General features: G+C 47.1%; 1 protein-coding gene across 6 annotated transcripts in view; it reads left to right on the top strand.

Annotated features, from left to right (window-relative positions):
- The window catches only part of OSBPL6 (oxysterol binding protein like 6), a 310,483-nt gene that overhangs the window by 162,228 nt on the left and 126,165 nt on the right, over window positions 1-22,090 (top strand). For all 6 annotated transcript variants that reach the window (XM_073646872.1, XM_073646869.1, XM_073646871.1 and 3 more), the window contains one exon: window positions 3,119-3,358. In XM_073646872.1, coding sequence (XP_073502973.1) covers window positions 3,257-3,358 — 102 coding nt within the window. In that variant the 5' untranslated portion in view covers window positions 3,119-3,256. The remainder of the gene's footprint in view (window positions 1-3,118; window positions 3,359-22,090) is intronic.

Genomic DNA, 22,090 nt, shown 5'->3' with positions numbered 1-22,090 from the left:
GCAATAGACCTGCCTAAGGCTTCTTCTATGGCTCACCTTGTGAGGTGGAATCACTAAGCTGTAGGTCAGGGGGAGCAGCGCGGATCGCAGGTGTTGATGCAGTGGAGTTGGATAGGCCAGATGGCATGTGGAAGAGCAAAAATCGGTAGAACGCCACATGCTGGACGGCACATGGATCAGAGGAGCTGGATATGTTGGATGGCACATATAAAAGCAAGAATCAGTAGAACAGGAGATATGAATAGGCAACCTTGAAAAACAGAGTTGAGTGTACTCACAGCACCTTGGATCAATAGAGCAATGCATGAAGTTGGGCTCCTTTGAACAGCAGAGCTGAGAATGCTGACAACACCTTAAAACAGTAGAGTTGAATGGACAGACAAGTATGATAATGCAGCATAGCCGAGTTTGCGGAGGGCACTCTGGAACAGCAAAGTCTTGTACCACAAACAAGTACTTTGATGTGTCAGAGCAGGGTGCACAGACAGCACTTTAGAACAGCAGAATAGAGCTGGCAGATGGGCACATTGCGGTAGCAGATCCGAGTGTGTGGACAGCACACTGTAACAGCGCAGTCCTGTTAGATTTGTGGCTTGGTTGAATTTCAGGCACAAGCTAGCAGCATGCACAAACTACCTTAATCCTCAGGCAGCGTGCAGCCTCCCGAACCACCCTTAAAATCATAGGGAGGTGACATCAGAGGTGCACATTGGGTCAGCAAGGTGCCCTCTCTCACACTGTAGCAGAGAAAGCCCTGGGGAAGGACTACGCGCAAACCAAAGCTGGAGCCAGGACCGGTGTGTAGCAACTTGGAGTTGAGATCAGTATAAATCATACTGGACATACATGACCAAGGAATTAGGTCATAGGCATTGGCAATGGCCAATATGTCAAATTTAGGTAACAGTTTCTGCCTTTAATTAGCTTAAGATAGAAAATTGTGCCGATCCTCTGCTATCAAGTCCTGTGACTGCCATTGAAGTTGTAAAAAAGAAGGTCCCAGCACAGTTATTTTATGGGAATGCAAGATTTTATGAAAACTGATGTTAGAAGTGTCTAATGGCTGGGTCCACTATATCTGTAATACCAGACTCAGCCATAGGCGAGAGTGGCGCTGTTTATTTCTACCTGATGTATTTACACCTCCCCATTTTTAAGTTTCCTGTCATTTTGGCTTATAAATCATTCAGACTTTAGTGGCGCAGACTGTAATGAATAGATGAATTTAATGGCTGCTAACAAATGCAAGATGTGGTTTCCAATTCAAGCTCATCACCGCATAATTACTAAATTATAAAAATATCCAGGGTGGATGCCCTTTTCCCCGTATGTGTATAAAGATATTTATATATTTATCTCGTTATCAAAAGTTGTTTTTTTTCAAAGAAGGCTTCGAACAAAAATTGATTTAATTGATGCCTGTAATGCTTAGTCACTTTCAATCTCCGCTTATATTTTATTAAACTGTAACTTCAGGCCCCAGTGATGATAAAACATTAAAAAGAATATAAAATAGAATTAGAAATGATTAAAATAGATTACATCAAAAAGACCAAACAAATAATACCCTTAAAGGGAATCTGTCAGCAGGTTTATGCTGTGTAATCTGAGAGAACCATGATGTTTGGGCAGAGACCCTGATTCCAGCGACGTGTCACTTACTGGTTCTGTGTGTTGCTGTTTCAATAAAATCAGTGTTTTATCAACAGGAGATTATCAATACAGGACTAGGTTTATTGTGCCTCCTAGTCCTCCTCTGTGTAACCCCTCCCCCCACCACCGATTGTCAGCTTTCTGTCAATGTACGCCATACACAGGAATCTGCCATCTAGTGGCGTGAGAGTGAAAGATCAGTCCAGGAGGAGAAACAAGTAATTTCTGTGATAAGACATACTACAAAATTGCTTATTTTAATGTGTACTATTGATTTTTTAAATAAAAATTAAAACGGCGGTTACTCTTTAAAGTGTAAATATTATTGTTATTATTACATTTTTCATTATTTCGGTAATTATCTGTTGTGATTAAATAAGCTGTTTGGTTTAAGAAAATAAAGCTTCTTCTTCATAGTTCTACAATTTTCCAATATACTAGGTACTGCTTCATGGTTTGTAACATCTACTAATAGTCATAAAATAGGTTTAATCTACAGTACAGACCAAAAGTTCGGACACACCTTCACATTTAAAGATCAAGAGAATGCCAAGAGTGTGCAAAGCAGTCATCAAAGCAAAAGGTGGTTACTTTGAAGAACCTAGAATATAAGACATATTTTCAGTTGTTTCACACTTTTTTGTTAAGTATATAATTCCACATGTGTTAATTCATAGTTTTGATGCCTTCAGTGTGAATGTACAATTTTCATAGTCATGAAAATACAGAAAAATCTTTAAATGAGAAGGTGTGTCCAAACATTTGGTCTGTACTGTATGTGCGGACCCCCAGCAGTTTACACAGCAAATCCGCAGCCGAGATCCGAGGTTCTGCTTCAAATTTCTGCCTTGAATTCCAAGGCGAACACACGTTGGATTTTTCCATCATATATTTACTCCATGTCATCATGTTTTTTTTCTTGTTTTTTGAGACTTTTATTCTTTTATGGTATACAGTATGTGTTGCCCACTTACTGTATCTCTTATACCAGGGGTGGAGAACCTTTTTTTTGCCAAGGGCCTTTTTGATATTTATTCCATCCCTCGGGGGCCGTACAAATTGCACACCAACTCCACCCACAAAGTACGTCCTGGAGCTGGCACTGGTGTCCGGACATAATCTTTCATTGCCCGCGCGTCAGTGTTCAGTAGCGAGTGCGGCGTGCGCGTGCTCACAGAGCAAGAAGAAATTAAAGGGCCGGTGGCCATCAAAACACAGCTGCCGACCCAAGCACTGTGCTCTATGGGAATCTGCCCGGGGGGCCGCAGAAAAGGTTATTGCAGGCCGTTTATGGCCCATGGGCCTGAGGTTCCCCACCCCTGTCTTATGCAAACTGAACCATCATTGTCAAGTTTCGTTGAATCTCAGTCTGATAAGGGCGCATGTGAGAATATTGTATGCTGTGCTCTATTTGGGTATATTACATGTGTGATAATGAGTTTGTATTTTTGTGGTTTTCTTTCAGCTTCTATCATGTGATGTATTAAATATCTGGATAAATGTTTCTGGAGAGTATTTTTTTGCCCTTCTTGCGTGATCAGCATAAAAAAGGATTGATATGATTTTGCTGCCACCTTAGTACAACCGGGAACTACTTTTGAAGATGAGTTCAGAAGAGAAAGGCATATCGCCAGCTCACAGAATAGCAACGCCAACGCACAAAAGTGCCTCCTCTTCTTCCTCCTCCCAGAGGGATAGCAGGCAGGTAAGAATCATTTATTCTAATGGCCTCTGCCGTAAAGACCTACTTTGTCATCGCTCGCTTTGCTTTACTTAACAGAGTGAATTTTTTATAGCAGATGCTTGATTTTTAAAGGAATAGCTGCATTTTCTTAGCAGCAATTTTATAGGCAACTTTGCATCATGCTTTTAGCCATTTGTTCAAATATTTGTGCAATTTACTCTGAATTAAGGAAATATATATTTTTGGATATGGATATTTTTATGCATTTTGTTCCATTTGATTAGACTTTTGATGCCTTACACCTTTAAATATATCATATAAAGCAATGTAGTATATTAATTTTAATTTAATTGAAATAAGTATTCCTTTGTATAAAAAAGTCACTATCAGTATCACTATCATCACAGCACAGTAGATACTGGTGTAAAGAAACTAGGCTAGAAGGGGGTTTGCATTTCATTTTTATCATTGGGCGACTGAGAACTGCCAGAGGTAAAAAAAAAATTTTTTCGCTGTCAACAGAAACCACTAGGGGGAGCTCTTTGCATTAGAATTTATACAGCTCCCATTTGGTTCAAAGAAGCTGCATAGATCCATATGCAGTGAGCTCCCCCTGGTGGTGACCCCAAGCAGCAACAATTTTAGTCTATGGCTGTAATTAAAAGCAAGGTGTTTGAACTTTTGTAAAGATATATTGGATAAAAAATATGGCTCAAAATTTTAGGGGAGATGTTACATGTGTGAAACATAATCAACGAGGAGAGAAAAAGTGTTAGGACAGTTCTGAATACCAATAATATATATCTTTATTAGGAATATAATTAAGAACAATGTAAAAGGAAATAAATATCCAAAATGACAAAATATAGAAAAGGGAGGTGGCTGAGCCTAAAAGAGGAAAGATGTAATAATTACCCCAAAATGTTAACTTATGTAATAAAAATGCATGGGCAGACAATGTATGTGTCAAAATAAACAACCAAAAAAGGATACAGTATATACGGATAGGTTCAAAGTAAGAAGCAGCCAACCACACTGCTTTGGGGGAAGGCAGGGAACAGTGGAGGGCTACTCCCCTTAAATAAGAACTATACTTTCTGCAAAGCTTGCATACATCAATAGTACAGATGAATGTAAGAAACTTTTGGAATTTACACTGCTCAAAAAATAAAGGGAACACTCAAATAACACATCCTAGATCTGAATGAATGAAAGATTCTCATTGAATACTTTGTTCTGTACAAAGTTGAATGTGCTGACAACAAAATCACACAAAAATCATCAATGGAAATCAAATTTATTAACCAATGGAGGCCTGGATTTGGAGTCACCCCCAAAATTAAAGTGGAAAAACACACTACAGGCTGATCCAACTTTGATGTAATGTCCTTAAAACAAGTCAAAATGAGGCTCAGTATTGTGTGTGGCCTCCACGTGCCTGTATGACCTCCCTACAATGCCTGGGCATGCTCCTGATGAGGTTGCGGATGGTCTCCTGTGGGATCTCCTCCCAGACCTGGACTAAAGCATCCGCCAACTCCTGGACAGTCTGTGGTGCAACGTGACGTTGGTGGATGGAGTGAGACATAATGTCCCAGATGGAGGGGGTCGTAGGAGGGCAACAACCCAGCAGCAGGACCACTACCTCCGCCTTTGTACAAGGAGGAACAGGAGGAGCACTGCCAGAGCCCGGCAAAATGACCTCCAGCAGGCCACAAATGTGCATGTGTCTGCACCGACGGTTAGAAACCGACTCCATGAGGGTGGTATGAGGGCCCGACGTCCACAGATGGGGGTTGTGCTCACAGCCCAAGACCGTGCAGGACGCTTGCCATTTGCCACAGAACACCAGGATTGGCAAAGTCACCACTGGCGCCCTGTGCTCTTCACAGATGAAAGCAGGTTCACACTGAGCACATGTGACAGACGTGACAGAGTCTGGAGACGCCGTGGAGAGCGATCTGTGCCTGCAACATCCTTCAGCATGACCGGTTTGGCAGTGGGTCAGTAATGGTGTGGGGTGGCATTTCTTTGGAGGGCCGCACAGCTCTCCATGTGCTCGCCAGAGGTAGCCTGACTGCCATTAGGTACCGAGATGAGATCCTCAGACCCCTTGTGAGACCATATGCTGGTGCGGTTGTCCCTGGGTTCCTCCTAATGCAGGACAATGCCAGACCTCATGTGGCTGGTGTGTGTCAGCAGTCCCTGCAAGATGAAGGCATTGAAGCTATGGACTGGCCCGCCCGTTCCCCAGACCTGAATCCGATTGAGCACATCTGGGACATCATGTCTCGCTCCATCCACCAACGTCACGTTGCACCACAGACTGTCCAGGAGTTGGCGGATGCCTTAGTCCAGGTCTGGGAGGAGATCCCACAGGAGACCATCCGCAACCTCATCAGGAGCATGCCCAGGCATTGTAGGGAGGTCATACAGGCACGTGGAGGCCACACACAATACTGAGACTCATTTTGACTTGTTTTAAGGACATTACATCAAAGTTGGATCAGCCTGTAGTGTGTTTTCCAAATTTAATTTTGGGGGTGACTCCAAATCCAGGCCTCCATTGGTTAATAAATTTGATTTCCATTGATGATTTTTGTGTGATTTTGTTGTCAGCACATTCAACTTTGTACAGAACAAAGTATTCAATGGGAATATTTCATTCATTCAGATCTAGGATGTGTTATTTGAGTGTTCCCTTTATTTTTTTGAACAGTGTATTTTATCAGACAAATCTGTTTTTCTCCACTTTTAAGACGCCTCTTCCAATCCCCCTTCCTCCTGAACTGATCATCAACTCTGAAAAAACAGCTCAACTATGTCTAAGGCTATGTGCCCACGATGCAGAAATGCTGCATATTTTTTTCCGCTTCTCCCTGGCAGGAAAAACACATGCAGTCTTTACATGCGTTTTTCCCGCCAGGTAGAAGCGTTTGTTAAGCGTTCTTCACATGCATTTCTGAATGCGGGTTGACAAGCGCTTTCCAAGCGATTTTAGCATCACTTGGAAAGTGCTTGACAACTTGTTCACACTATATAAATCCATGCAACCGGCGTGGATTTATAGTAGTGTGACCAAGTTAGTTAAAAAAAAAAGAATAAGAATCGTAAAAAAAAAAAAAAGATTATACTTACTTAAGTATAATTTTATTTTTTATTTTAATTTCTTTTTTTTTACAGTTTCTATGGTGCCCAGGTCTGGATGAGAGTCTCCTCTCCTCCAGACCTGGGTACCATCCGCACATTGAACCATGTGGTATCCGCTTGTGCAGATGCAGTGATGCGAATGTCACGCGGTCCAATGCAAGTCAATGGCGGCGATTACGCTGCGTGTCCGCAAAATTAATGGACATGCTGCGTATTTTTCCGCAATGATAATCCGCAGTGGAAATATCCGCAGCATGTGCACAGCACATGCGGCTTATCATTGGGGACCATGGGGCACGTATTACCAAGCGTTTTCGCTGCGGAAATTCCGCGGCAAAAACGCTTGAAAAGCGCATAGTGGGCACGCAGCCTTACTCAAACAAGAGGCACTGCCAGCTACCTGTGGTGTTATGTGACACTGCCCATTATACTCTATGGGAGAGGAGGAGCAAGGAGCGAGAAGAGGAAACAAGCAGAAGGAGACACAAAAAGATGGAGCTGAACTTTCTAACAAGTCCGTTTCTACTATCTCTGGAATAACCAGTGCCTCTTCTGATTAGTAGGCCCATCACTACTTTGTGACACCCACATATGACTTCATGCGAGCCTATTAATCAAAAGAGTCACCAGACATGCTGCAGGTAGTAGAAGGTTTGCAGGGCTCTGGTCCAGCAGCCATGGACTACTGACTTGACCACTGATCTAGAGTCCTGAGAATGTCTTTACTCAACTCCAGATCTGGTCAAGATTTCTAACCTCTGGGACCCCCACAATCCTGAGAATGCTATCTTTGTCAGTCACATAAACAATATACTGACTGGTTGTGTGCATTTGCAGCCACCACTCTATTCTAATGAGGCATTTTAGAACCTTGTTCTTGGGATTACTGGGGGTTCTAGTGGTGGGACCCCCAGTAATCATGTACAGTATATTATGTGATCAGCAGGATCTTCATTATTTACAGCAGCTTGAAAGTTGGTTTGTACTTGCCCCCAATTTCTCTTTACCAGCTATTCAAAATATTGCAGCATTATTCCATTCACTTTGATAGAACAATGCTCTGAGTGACGCAGCTTCTTCGAAAAGTGCTCATTGTCTGTTCCCCAATAATTTAATATTAATTGTTTATTTTTATGATAATCTCATGAATACATAGCACAAAGTACTATATTGATTGTCCGGGATCCAAGGGGTAACGTTTCTCCTTGCGGAGAGTGACATGTTAAGCCTGACATGCCGAGGTGAGGAGACTTTTAAACAGCCGTGCTCCTCTGAGAAATGTGCAAATTGTCTCTTCAGAGTGGAAGAGAACTAGAACTCTAGTGCCACCTATAGGAAATAGCAATCCTAAAAGTCAATATCGACTCTCTAACAAGCCTTGTCACATGCTGTGCCAGGTATAATGTGTATAACCTGCGCTGCTGATGGAATTCCAGGACACGATGTATTCATAAATGGAATTTATTAAACGGTTACAAGTCAATTCGTTTAACAACCGTGTAATAAATTCCATTTATGAATACATCGTGTCCTGGAATTCCATCAGCAGCGCAGGTTATACACATTACACCTGGCACAGCATGTGACAAGGCTTGTTAGAGAGTCGATATTGACTTTTAGGATTGCTATTTCCTATAGGTGGCACTAGAGTTCTAGTCCTCTTCCCCTTTGAAGAGACCATTTTGTATATTGATTGTCCACATTTTATGCACATATGAGCAGGACTCTCACGACGCCATTTGTCGGAAAAGAGTCGGGAGGTTCAGACTCATGCAGTAGACGTCAGCCAATGACATCGATATCGGCGTCTTATCTCACAATTATGTTGATATTTCCTCTGTTGTTTTCCATTTTCATTCCTGTCTACTGGAGATTTGCATGCCTTCTGTCTGCTTTCATAAACCTCTAATCTACAAGTTATAAGTAAAGCACTTCTGTAACACAATCCACCCTTGGCTTATCCCATACATGGTGGATATTGTAGATATCACCACCGTCAAAAAAACAAGTCTTTGGTTTACAGATGTAGCAAATGACAATATAAATGGTCTGCAACCAATGTTCTGTAGAAATGCTTACATCATCTCAGGTTACAGATCATTGGAATTGCTGAGATCGTATAATTCATGCTGCAAATCTGTTGAGTTACATAGAGCTGTTTCCTAAGCAATAAATCAGGAGTTTCGAGCAGCTCAGCGCCTTGAGCGGCAATTGTTTCTAATGTTGCTAGCAGTCAATATCATAGTAATTTTTTATAGATTACCTAACTATAAACTGTGATCAGGATTAAGCCTATTAGATATTAGGAAAATAAGTTCCAACAGGCGAACAACTCATATGTTTATGTACATTTATTGCACCCTATTGACACCGAAAAATTGTAGGTGAGAGACGGTCTGAACAAACCTAGTTTTCTGTATAGGGTGAACATTGCTGGAATTAAAAGTGTGAAGGCGCATAGGGATCTACAATGTTCAGAGTGCTAGGTAGCAAGTAGTGATAGTTTATTGGATTTGTTTGGACCCATTAGTGAAAAGGACATCTGTGTGTTGCTCCCAAAAAGGCGCGCTCTCATGGATTGGAGAGGTTGCTGTGTTTGCATAGTTATTTTCCTTCACTTTTAGGGGAGTAGAGAAAATTGCCAATTGAGTTCAACAATTTTCAGCACTCCAAAAGAAACGAAGGAAAAAAAAAACATGTGCTGGATCCGGATTCTCAAGATAAATGTGAAAGTGGTTGGACACACATGTATTGGATATTTATGGCATATTTCATAGATATACCAAAAATGTTTAAAGCATACCTGTCCCTCCAGGTAAGTTTTTAGGATAAAATGTCACATGAGTGTGTACATGAATAATAACACTATTTCTGGCCATTATGTGATCTGTATTTTGCATTTTTCATTAGTTTTCCCCTCTGTAATCTCTTTCTCTAATTTTCAGATCCCTTTGAGCTGGTAGGTAGACACTTGCTGCAATCTTGTCTCCCATACACAGCACAAACACATTAGGGATTCCTAACACACAGCACACAGACAGAAGCTGAAGTAGCATGAAATATGTTATATACAAGTACTGAGCTGTGTGACTGTGAGTCCAGCACTGAAACAGAATACATTTCTTAGAAGCTGTAGTACAAGCTACCTGTGTCTGTAAGCTCCTCACTCCTCCCCATCACTCTAGAGAGTATACTTGGAGGTGTAACCTGGCATCTCACTGTGCTTGCAGACTGTCTTCTTGTATCCGAATGGATTTAAATGGGTATTCTCATGTTATTAAATTGCTTTAGTTAGTTAGACAGCAAGAAAATAAGCAAGTTTGCAGTTTACTAGCTTTTTCTATTTGCTGACATTATTATGAAGTGAAAGCTTTTATAGTGTACAACTGGTTGTCTTGAAGCTTGGCCACAAGTTCCTGTCCAGACAGTGGCCAAGAGTCTGCAGTTGTTACATTCCAGGAGAGGAGTTAACTCCGAACATACCAGCCACTTCTGTTCAGCGAAATAATTTCCATACAGCAGCTAGTTTCTGTAGCATCGGCATCTCTGCCTCCTGCCGGGCAGAGACGCCGTTTCCCTCACCGCCGCGGCCCCGGTCCGGCGTCTTCCTGTTCACCTGCTGAGGCGCGCAGTGCGCGCAGCTTTCCGGGCACTGTGCTTAGGGCGCACGCTCTCCCTACCTCTTAAAGGGGCCGCGCGCGCCGTCCTAAAGAGTCCCCGGCCAATGGCCGGAGGACTGCCCCTGTATTAAGTACCTCCTCCAAAATGGAGGTGCCTGTGCAAGGTTGTTGTTTGTGTTATAACACTCTCCTCAGCCCTCAGGTCCCTTGCCCCCCAGTCTGTCTAACAATCCTGCCCGCCAGTCTCTCTAACAGCTGAGCCCGCCAGCCTGCCTACCCGGAGCACCTGCCAGTTACCTACAGTGCCCACAAGCCTGCCTACCTGGAGCACCTGCAAAGTTACCTGCCATACCCGCCTGCTCGTTTACCCGGAGTACCCATCTGGCTATCCGCTGTACCCGCCTGCTTGTCTACCCGGATCACCCGCCAGCCTACCTGCCGTGCTCATCGGCTGTACCGGTCAGTTCCTGTCATCTGACCCGTGGGAGTCACCTGCTCTCCCAAAAGGTCGGTCCCAGAGTGGCACCTGGTTCACCTGCCCGGTCCCTCCCTGGTTCACGGAGTCGACTAAGCCAACATGTGACCTGGGTCGGTCCGAGTAGGCACTTAGTTACGCCCCTCTGGTCCCTCCATGCATCAAAACACAGAGGTTCCACCACGTGGATCCGTAACAGTTGCTCAACTCTCCCTCTCTCTCTGCTCCTGACATGCTGCTGTTATAAATCTTTCAAAATCACCAGGATGCAGCATCAGCTTCTCCCAGAGCAGTTTTCCTAATCACGGCTCTCACTGTCTTGAGCCGGTGCTTGTTCAAATGCCATGTTATCTCTATATGTAAATATAGTGATAACAGTGTAGACTCCAGAACAAACCACTGATAGCTGAGCGTGTCACACCAGATCTTGTGCTGAGATTTATAGTTTTACTAATACTACAGTTCTGCTACTTACCATAACTGTCACTCAAGGAAGAAAGCCCGCCCTGCCAGAAACCCTGAAGTGAAAGAAATGGGAAAGATGTGACAACTTGAGACTACCCCTTTAAACTGTTTTTAGAATGGATCAGAAGGCAGAGGTAAGAGGATGTGGCTCATAAAGGGAGAAAGAAGCAGAATTATCTGATATTTTATAAAGTTTCTTATATTCACCTGTGCTATTGATTTTTGCAAAGTTTGTTGAAATGTCAATGACCCTTTAAATGGGGCAACCGATTTTTTGGAGGCATATAGCAATGTCATAGATTTTTCTACTCAGGCTTCTGACGCGCCCCTGGGCCTGTGTCGCGCTGCGTTGCGCACGCGGGAGCTTACCCGGAGCCGGATCTGTTGAGGGTTGTAGTCTCGTGGCGGTGACCCGGTCCGTGCCCAGGGAGTCAAACTGAGCGGCGATGTATCAGCGGTAGATGTTGGACGACTACGCCACCCGTTGAGTACAGCTAAGGAGCTGCTGCTGCAGGGCAGACCGCTGAGGCCGGTGGTAGGATTGTGCAGCGTGATAGTATAACCCCCAACGGGAGGGGTATGGCCTCAGGGCAGCCGACGTGGATGATGGGGGTAGCAGGAACCACTCGGAGACGGTACGGTGTAGTTCAGGGTCTTTACTGGTGACAAAGATAGACCCTCCCGGAGTACTGGCTAGCGATTGGGGCCTGGTCAGTCCTTGAGCAGATGGGATCTCCCCTGGCCAGGCGGAGTTGTAGGCCTCCCAGACTAACTGTACTCTTCTGGCTACCTTGCTAGAGGCGGGTATAAGTAGCCCACGTCCCTGAGTGTACCGTGTGGTGCTCACCCGTATGGCCGGTGACTCGGGGCCTTCTAGTAGCTTCCGCTCCACGACGGCGGTGCTGGTCCCATGCGTGTGATCGTGCCTTCGGGTTTCTTGGCCAGAGGACCTGGAATCCCCTGCCTGACGGATTCTGCTGCTGGGTAGGAGTTAGTCCCCACAGCCTCGGACTCCGGGTCCGGTAAGAAATCTTCTCAGTCAGGGCGAGCTCTGCAGCTGCCAGCCCCTGACTCCTTGTAACACTGCTCCCACAGAGCTCCTGATGTTCTGTTCCTATATTTGCTTCTTTTCTCTGTCTCTACTTCTTCTCTACTCACTAACCCTGACTCAGCCCTAGGTTTATATAGGGGAAGTTCTTCCCCTCCCAGGACTGGGCAGGAGGTGTGGCATGCATAGGATTCCTGACCAAGAGACCTCCCACCTGCTCTCAGACATAACATTGCTGTTACTGTGGAAACCAGACCCCTGGGGTGCCACATTCCCCCCTAGTGAAATTTAGTACTCCGGGACTAAACATATTTTAGAAGAACATAACAAGATATAACAATAACAATACAATAAAGAAACACATAAAGGTGGTCACGGCATGTCCGTAACCGGGTGCAGTCTTTGAAGAAAGCAAGGTGTCCATTTCACCAAAACAGGGAGACGTAACCAGGTAGGGGTCTGTCCTGCCCCGAGTCCTTAACAGTCTTTAGTCCGTCCTGGGTTACGCTCCAACTATGTACACAGGATTCCCGGTAAATCCACCAAAGACTCCTATAAACAACTAGAAACACATAATTATACACAAGCAACAAGAAAAACAGGTAACCACAAATAAAACAATTTATACACTTCAAATCCTCCAACGTGCGGGTAACTGGCCTCTAGTGGCCCTAGTGGACCTACGGAGCTGACTGTCTGGCCCTGAACTACAGGGTGTAGGAGCTGTTAAGGGTAAACTGGGCAGCGGTCTACGGGCCCTTTGGCTCACTAGGGATATGGCAGGCTCACTGCAAGCAGAGGGTTGATCCTCCGGGTCTGCTGGTGTGGGGTCTTCTGCCTCCTGGACCGGCTGTTCTTCCAGCTCTACCTGTTGCTCCGTAGGTGCTTGGGATGCTGGTTGGAGGAAGGTGAGTACGGGTACCACAACTGCACCATTGACTTGAGTCCAAGACCGAGGGAAGTCTCCGAGCACAGTACTAACCATATCTTCCCTCTCCTCTACGGGTCGATGGTCTTCTTGTTCCTCTTCAGGGTTCCGTAGCTGTTCAGGACACTTCTTCAGGTGATCCCGGGATACAATGGCTGTGGTCTCCCCTCCGTCTTTACTGATGGTACAGACCTTCGGGTTCTCGTGGCTTGAGGGCAGTACGGTGTACGGGTCCTTCTCCCACTGGTCGTCCAACTTGTGGAGCCGTCTTTTCCTCTTCAAGACCTGCTCTCCGGGCACCAGGGGAACAGCGGGAGCATACTGGTTGTAAGTTTTCTCTTGTCTCTCCCTAGCCTGACAGAGACGTCGCTCCACGCTCTCCTGTACTTTCCGGTACTGCTGCTGCCTCTCTGTGTCCCAGTCTGCTTCTGGTGAAGTGTCCTCGGGTGTCAGGACTCCCATTTCCAGGTCAACAGGTAACTTACCAGGTCTCGCCCTCATTAGGTAAGCCGGGGTACAGTTGGTGGAACCTACCGGGATGTGGTTGTATAGGTCCACCAGATCGGGCAGCTTCTCAGGCCACAGACTGCGTTCTTCCAGGGGCAACGTTTTCAGAAGATCCATTACCACCTGGTTCATTTTCTCACAAAGTCCATTAGTTTGCGGATGATAGGGTGTCGTCCTTATCTTTCGGCAGCCATACAGATTGCAGAATTCCTGGAAGACCTCCGCTTCAAAGGCAGGTCCCTGGTCCGTCAGCACTTGGTCCGGGTACCCGTGTGGACGGCAGAAGTGCTGCTGGAAGGCTCTAGCTGCTGTTTGAGCCGTTAAGTCCTTGACGGGGACGACAACCAAGAACCGGGAGTAATGATCCACGATGGTTAACGCGTAGACGTAGCCACTTCTGCTTGGGGTCAGTTTTACATGATCCAAGGCTACCAGTTCCAACGGCTGCCGGGTGACGATGGACTGCAGGGGAGTCTTCTGGCTGGCACGGTCCTTCCTCCTCAGGTTGCACGGGCCACAGTCTCTGCACCACCTCTCGATGGTTCCCCTCATGCCTACCCAATGGAACCGCCCGCGCAGCAGGAACTCCAGCTTCTTCCATCCGAAATGCCCAGCTCCATCGTGGTATGCCTCCATCACCATGGCTGCGTCTCGTCGTGGCACCACTACTTGCCAGATTAGTTCATGCGTCCGGGAGTTAACCATCCTGCGGCACAACTTCCCCTTGTAAAGGAACAGTCTACTCTTTTCTGCCCACAGTTGCTTGGCTTTCTCCGGAGCGTCTGGGTCAAGGCGAGCCTCTGGCTGAGTCAGCATCTCCTTCACCAGCCGGACAGCAGGGTCACTGTCTTGCGTTTCCGCCCAGTTGTAGTGAGGTAAGGGGTTAAGCGTAGCGCCTTGCTTACTCCTTACCCGATGGGAATACTGGATAGTCCCATGACGGTGAAACGCGGGGAGTTCGACTTCTTCCAGTCCCTCTGGATCTTCTCCTACGTCCGGTAGGTTTGGCATCCTGGACAGGGCGTCCGCGTTGGTATTGGAGCGTCCTGCCCGGTATTTGATGGTGAACTCGTAGTTGGACAGGCGGGCCATCCATCTCTGCTCTAGGGCACCGAGTCTTGCCGTGTACAGGTGTGTCAACGGGTTGTTATCCGTGTACACGCCGAACCGGGAAGAAGCGAGGTAGTGCTTAAAGCGTTCGGTGACTGCCCACACCACTGCCAGGAACTCTAGCTTAAATGAGCTGTAATTCTCAGGGTTTCTTTCGGTGGGTCGCAGTTTTCGGCTGGCGTAAGCGATTACTCGCTCTTTCCCCTGCTGGATCTGGGACAGCACGGCTCCTAGCCCGATGTTACTTGCGTCGGTGTAGAGGATAAAGGGCTGGCTGTAATCCGGGTACGCCAGGATTTCATCCCCCGTGAGGGCCATCTTCAGCTGGCGGAAGGACTCTTCTTCCAACTTCTCCCATCTGAAGGGCGGCTTCTGGTTCTTGGCCTTCCGGGACTGGCCTATCAGGAGGTCCTGCATAGGAGCTGCCTTTTTGGTGAAACCGGGGATGAACCTGCGGTAGTAGCCTACCAACCCGAGGAACTGCCGCACTTCCTTTACACTGGAGGGACTTGGCCATTCCTTAATTGCGGTGATCTTATCAGGGTCGGGAGCCACTCCGTCAGCGCTCACCACGTGTCCCAGGTACTGCACCTTTGGTTTCAGGAGGTGACACTTGGAGGGTTTCACCTTTAGGCCGTAGCTTGCCAGAGCTTCGAACACTTCCGCCAGGTGTTTCAGGTGGTCCTCATAAGTCTTAGAATATACGATGACATCGTCCAGGTACAACAGGACCGTCTCGAAGTTTCTGTGGCCCAGACAGCACTCCATTAATCGTTGGAAGGTTCCTGGTGCGTTGCAGAGTCCGAACGGCATGCAGGTAAACTCGCTAAGTCCCATCGGGGTGGTGAATGCGGTCTTCTCCCGGTCCGCCTCTGCTACAGGAACCTGCCAGTACCCACTAGTGAGATCCAAGGTAGAGAAGAAGTTAGCAGATCTTAAAGCAGCCAAAGACTCCTCTATCCTTGGTAAGGGGTACGCATCCTTGTGTGTGATACGGTTGATTTTCCGGTAATCTACACACATCCTCATGGTGTTGTCTTTCTTTTTGACTAAGACTAGTGGAGCTGCCCAGGGGCTACAGCTATCCCTGATCACCCCAGCCTCCTTCATGTCTCTAAGCATCCCCTTGGCGTGTTGGTAGTCTGCAGGGGGTACGGGTCGATACCTCTCTTTTATGGGAGGATGGTCTCCCGTGGGGATGTGGTGTTCTACCCCCTTGACTCGCCCGAAGTCTAACGGGTGTTTACTAAACACTCTCTCGTACTCTTGAACCACCCGATAGACTCCCTGTTTCTGGTGTGAGGGAGTGGAGTCAGTACCCAAATGTAGTTGCTGACACCAGTCCTCCATTGTTTTCTTAGAGCCGTTACCTTCCTCCGGGTGAGATGGAGGCAAGGGTTCCACAGATTGTATAGCATTTTGGTTAATGGTATATAATTTGGCTAGCGTGGCATACCGGGGCAGGTACACTTCCCTCTTCCCGATATTGATTATGCGCACGGGCACCCTCCCATGGCGTACATTAACCACCCCCCGTGCTGTCAAGATGGTGGGCCTACTGTCTGAGTAAACTGGTTCTACCATTGCCTGGTAATCTCTACCTCTCAGACCAATAGCTGCCCGGCACCAAATCATCATTTCACTTTTTGGGGTCATGGCAATAGGGAAAGGGTCACACATTCTCACGCTACCAATCTCACCGCCGGAGAGTTCCACCTGTTGCCGTCGCATCAGTGCCCGGATCTCTTTTTGGAGTGCTCGCCGGAGCTGGCGTTCTTGGCAACCTGCTGTAAAAGGAAAATCACCTCTGCAAGACAATTTTCAATTACATTAGTTCCTAGAGTTATCTTTGGGTGACTCTCGTGTTTGTCAATGTCTACAATGATCAGTCCCTGTGCTGCCAGTTCAACTCTACCAATTTTAATGGTCACCTCTTTAAATCCGATCTGTGGCACGGGCTGACCATTGCTGGCGATGATACTCAAGTCGTCGTCAGGGTAGCGGGTAATATCCGAGTCATTCCAGTACTGCTTGAAGAGCACGTACGGGATGGTGGTAACCTGTGACCCGGTGTCCAGTAGGGCACTCATAGGAATGCCATCCAGTACCACAGGCAAGACTGGACGTCCTCCCACATATTTGTCGCGCCAGTTCGATGGGCCTGATGATCTTTTTCCTAGGGGTTGGCCCTCTACCCTAGGTTGTGCCAGTTTAAAGGACAGTACCTTGCCATATGTCCGGGTTGATTACAGCGGCGGCAGATGGGTCGTCCGTCCTCGTTGTATCGGTCGCTGGGTCTTCCTCTGGCCGGTGGGGTCCTCCTTGGTCGACGCCACGGGATGTCCTCCGGTCCGGATGCCAGCTGGATCTTCCCTGGAGTAGAAACCTGTAAAGACTGCACAGTTCGGGTTAGCGCAGCAACGCTTTTAGCTAGCTCTTGGACCTGATGGTGCAGGTCTGGAGCCGGGTCATTGCTCAAAGCCTGCGCATCAGCTCCCACAGGCCCTGCCGACAAGGGCGCCGCCTCCTGGTGGTAAGTAGTAGTGGGGCGTCTGTGGGTCTGTGGGTCACAACGCCACCTGGTGCCGGTTCTCGGAGCACCCGGATGGCTCTGTCCTTGAACTGTGCAAATCCCAGATGAGGGTCCTGTAAGGCCATTGCCCGCAACTGGGTTCGGTGGGCATTGCAATATAAACCCTCTATAAATTGTTCAGTCAACAGCCTGTCCTCGTCTCCCACGCCGTCAGGGTCGGTCTGCTTAATGGCTCTCAGGGCCTCTTGTAGGTTCAGGGCATAGTCCCTTATACTCTCATGTGCCCGCTGTTTGCACCCGTAGAATCTAAGCTTGATCTCGGCTGAGGTGCGGGTATCAAAGGTGTCCCTCAGCCGGGTTAGTATCCCTGCGACAGTCCTCCCCCCAGGTGGCCAGGACTTTACCTCCCTTCGGGCTGCCCCAGTTAATTGGGCCACCAGGATGCTCACTTTTTGCTCTTCTGTGAGGGGGTACACCTGGAAGAGGCCATCCAGCTTTTCTCTAAAGTCATGCAGGGTATGTGACTCCCCTGAGTACTGGGGTAGCCAGGCCGCTCCCGGGATATAGGGCATGGTGAAAGGCATGACTGCAGCAGCGATGGCGCTGGCGGGGGTTGAGGCAGTGAAGCTCTCCTCCGTATCCGACATCCTCCTCCCCCCTAGTGGACCGTGGCCTACCTTGCGATGATCCTCTTCCGTAGGCCGCGGCTCCGCAGTAGATCGTCAGGGTTGAGGACCTTCCGTCGCGCTCCTGTGACGTCGGCGTCTGCTGGGCTCCTTCCAGGACCTTACGCGACGTCCGGACGTGAGGCGGGGCTTCATTTCTCGCGCGCTTTCGGAGTCCACGCCCCTCTTCTTCCCGCGCGACGTCTTCAAGATGGCGTCCAACGGCGGGAAAACTCCACGGAAGGCGGGAAGAAGGCTGAAAATGGCGCCGGATGGCGGGAATCTTCACCGATGGCGGGAAGAAGGCTGAAGATGGCGCCGGAAGGCGGGAATCTTCACCACAGGTAAGTTTGAACAGTCTCTTTTTTCAGGCATGCAGTACCCGGTGGTTGCGGGCACGGAATCCTGCCGACTACGCCAAAAGTTGACGCGCCCCTGGGCCTGTGTCTCGCTGCGTTGCGCACGCGGGAGCTTACCCGGAGCCGGATCTGTTGAGGGTTGTAGTCTCGTGGCGGTGACCCGGTCCGTGCCCAGGGAGTCAAACTGAGCGGCGATGTAGATGTTGGACGACTACGCCACCCGTTGAGTACAGCTAAGGAGCTGCTGCTGCAGGGCAGACCGCTGAGGCCGGTGGTAGGATTGTGCAGCGTGATAGTATAACCCCCAACGGGAGGGGTATGGCCTCAGGGCAGCCGACGTGGATGATGGGGGTAGCAGGAACCACTCGGAGACAGTACGGTGTAGTTCAGGGTCTTTACTGGTGACAAAGATAGACCCTCCCGGAGTACTGGCTAGCGATTGGGGCCTGGTCAGTCCTTGAGCAGATGGGATCTCCCCTGGCCAGGCGGAGTTGTAGGCCTCCCAGACTAACTGTACTCTTCTGGCTACCTTGCTAGAGGCGGGTATAAGTAGCCCACGTCCCTGAGTGTACCGTGTGGTGCTCACCCGTATGGCCGGTGACTCGGGGCCTTCTAGTAGCTTCCGCTCCACGACGGCGGTGCTGGTCCCATGCGTGTGATCGTGCCTTCGGGTTTCTTGGCCAGAGGACCTGGAATCCCCTGCCTGACGGATTCTGCTGCTGGGTAGGAGTTAGTCCCCACAGCCTCGGACTCCGGGTCCGGTAAGAAATCTTCTCAGTCAGGGCGAGCTCTGCAGCTGCCAGCCCCTGACTCCTTGTAACACTGCTCCCACAGAGCTCCTGATGTTCTGTTCCTATATTTGCTTCTTTTCTCTGTCTCTACTTCTTCTCTACTCACTAACCCTGACTCAGCCCTAGGTTTATATAGGGGAAGTTCTTCCCCTCCCAGGACTGGGCAGGAGGTGTGGCATGCATAGGATTCCTGACCAAGAGACCTCCCACCTGCTCTCAGACATAACATTGCTGTTACTGTGGAAACCAGACCCCTGGGGTGCCACACTTCCCTCTATTAGCCACCACAAAAAGCTGCTATAGACAGCTATACCACACAGAAGGAGTTAGCAAAATACCATCTACCAGTTTTTCCAGACCGGTCCGGTTCTCCAGCGATGCTGTTCTCCTATTTTCTCCAATAGCAAGAAGGGATGTGGTGACTAAAGTGAGAACAAGCTGAGGCTGGATGCAGCTGTGACCTTCTCTGTGGGTGTTTGCTTTTTCCCCTCTATGACGTGGCCATGTTTTGATTGACCAGAGTCATAGAGGAGAAAAAGGAAATACCCAGAGAAGTTCTGTGGTATATACCCAGTTGGTTATTTGCATCATTATTATTGGGAGGATAACTTTGGAATGATAGGGCAGAGAAAAAAAGGAAAAACTGTTCCAAGATCAGTGGAACAGCGGTAATAATAGGAGGGACTCAGTTTAAATTAATAAAATCCAGTGAAAGGTCCTCTTTAACTACAGTAGAAGCAACATGCACCTCTGGTTGGAGGATGCTGTGCAGCATACAGATTATATTGATGCTGATGCTAGTGCTTAATTCTCTTCCTTCATTGTCTAAATTTTGACAGATGGCCTTTTCAATTTAAATATTTGACATGTGCATAATGACAGCAGAATGCAGCAATTCTCCTCAATGCAAATTTTAAACTACTGCGATAATTTGCCAATGATGGAATTTTATATCAAGATCTATTGGCACGCATTTCTTTGGCAGCTAGAAACTGGCAGTTGCAGAATCCTTTCTGTAACTCAGCTATATATTGCTTGCTGAGGCTGCCCGGTGCTACTGCTATAGCTAAGTCAGGCGTAGACTGCATTTCCTGATATGTGCAGCCATTAATCTAAAAGTGTGTTAAGGCCATTCATGCTGTTTAGTGCAGTGTACGTAAAAGTCTGTGACACATTCTTTGTAAAATCTTTACCTCTACACTCCAAATAGTAGATATGGAGATGAAGCTTTTGAACTTATTTGGACACCAAGACCAACCCCTTTAAGCAAAAATGGTGGATGCAATACATTACGCTCCAAAGAATTAAAGGGGTACTCCAGTATAGGTTATACATTTTAGATCAGTGTAGGTTCCACCTCTGGGATCCCCATAATCGCCAAAATAATGACTCCCTTGGATCTCCCTTGGTCACGAGACCCAGCCAGGATGAGCTAAATGGAGCTACCTGTTGACCATGTGCCTTGCCCCCCAATCAAGTTGCAGACATCCAAGAGTATAGCTGATTGAAATGTTAAGCTGTCTTCAAGTATCTTAATTTTCATAGATTTATATGTAGTGGCAGGGTGCATAGTCTTGTGACCAGGGGTGAACCAGAGGAGAATGAAGGACACAAGTCTTCCATATTGGCCATGTATTGATTCCAGTGGTGGGATCCACACTGATCGAACAGTTATCAACTATCCAGTGGATAGGTGATTACTTATGTAGATTGGAATAACCCATTCATGACATCCACTTATGGATCCAAACTATAGACAACCAAAAAGATTGTCGGGACACTGGTCCTGCCACCTCATCAGTAGTCTGTGGTCGCCGAACCTTAGTCCTGTGAACCTGCTTCTACCTACTGGAATCTCTGGTCCTTCTGCTGATTATTAGGCTTGACGTGATGTCATCATTGCGGCTCAACTCTCGAAAGTCAGGTAGGAAGAGGTTCACATGGCTTTGCTCCGGTGGCCATGGATTACTGACATGGCTGGTTGACCAGGGTCTTGCAAATTTTTTATGTTCATCTACTCATCATCTATCTAAACCCATTTTTGGAACTTAATATAAATATAAAGCTCTCAAATGTGGTTTTACACATCTATACCATGGCAGCAGAATCTGGGCCCTCTGTGGTTCTGTTGTCATCTGAGTTCAATTCAGTGGAGCAGTGGGGGAAGCAGGAGTTGAAGTGGTCATATTACCACATTACAGCTATGTGAAATTTGCTTTAGGCCTCAGCCACAGACGCCTGTTTTTTTGCTTATGAGTGCTCTCTGCTTTTCACGGATAGCACTCGTACCTGTGATAGCCTAGTACATGTCCATGATTTTCCCTGGACCAAGAGGTCTGTGCAAAATCGTGGAGACATGTTCAATTTTGATCTGTGTGTTGGCTCAGAATCAACAATGTAAGTCTATGGGCCTGTGACAAAGAATTGGACATCACTCGGATGACTTCCCAGCTCGGTCCGATTTTCACGGACTGTCGCATAGGAGAAGGTGGAGAAAGTTTTTGTTTTTCCCTACGTATGTGAAATACTGATGACACTCGGACCTCACTCTGATCAAAATAATGGTACGTGAGAAAAACAGACCTCTAAGGCCTTAGTTTGGAATCCAAAGGTGCACCAGGGGGCTGCTATCTGGGCAGATCTATAAAAAATTGTTAAACTAGCAAGTTTTGCTTCTATACAATTTCAAAGCAGAGTAAAAACAAAGTGTTACATGAAGAGTTAAGTGTTCTACCTGCTGCATGCAAATCCATCATTATGGTAATAGAGGAACATAGTATCAGAGGTTATTCCACATCTATCTGCTGTTACTAAGCCTCAGGTGTATTTATCTGCAGATGCTGGGTGTATAGAGTTCGTATGTTCCCTGTAGTTTTAGCTAAATAAAAACTATTAGAGCTGATTTCAGCAGGAATCACAGAGGTTGGATCATAACGTTATGGTATATCCTAGCAATGTGCAAAATAATATATAATACAAGATGGGAATACTTCTTTGATTATACACTGCTCAAAAAAATAAAGGGAACATTTAAACAACAGAATATAACTCCAAGTAAATCAAACTTCTGTGAAATCAAACTGTCCACTTAGGAAGCAACAC

The sequence above is a fragment of the Phyllobates terribilis genome, unplaced genomic scaffold (genome assembly GCF_046119375.1).
Source record: "Phyllobates terribilis strain yellow unplaced genomic scaffold, ASM4611937v1 Scaffold_9__5_contigs__length_417890890, whole genome shotgun sequence".
NCBI classification, from domain to species: Eukaryota; Metazoa; Chordata; class Amphibia; order Anura; family Dendrobatidae; genus Phyllobates; species Phyllobates terribilis.
The sequence above is the reverse complement of the archived record's forward strand: the minus strand, read 5'-3'. Positions and strand labels throughout refer to the sequence as shown.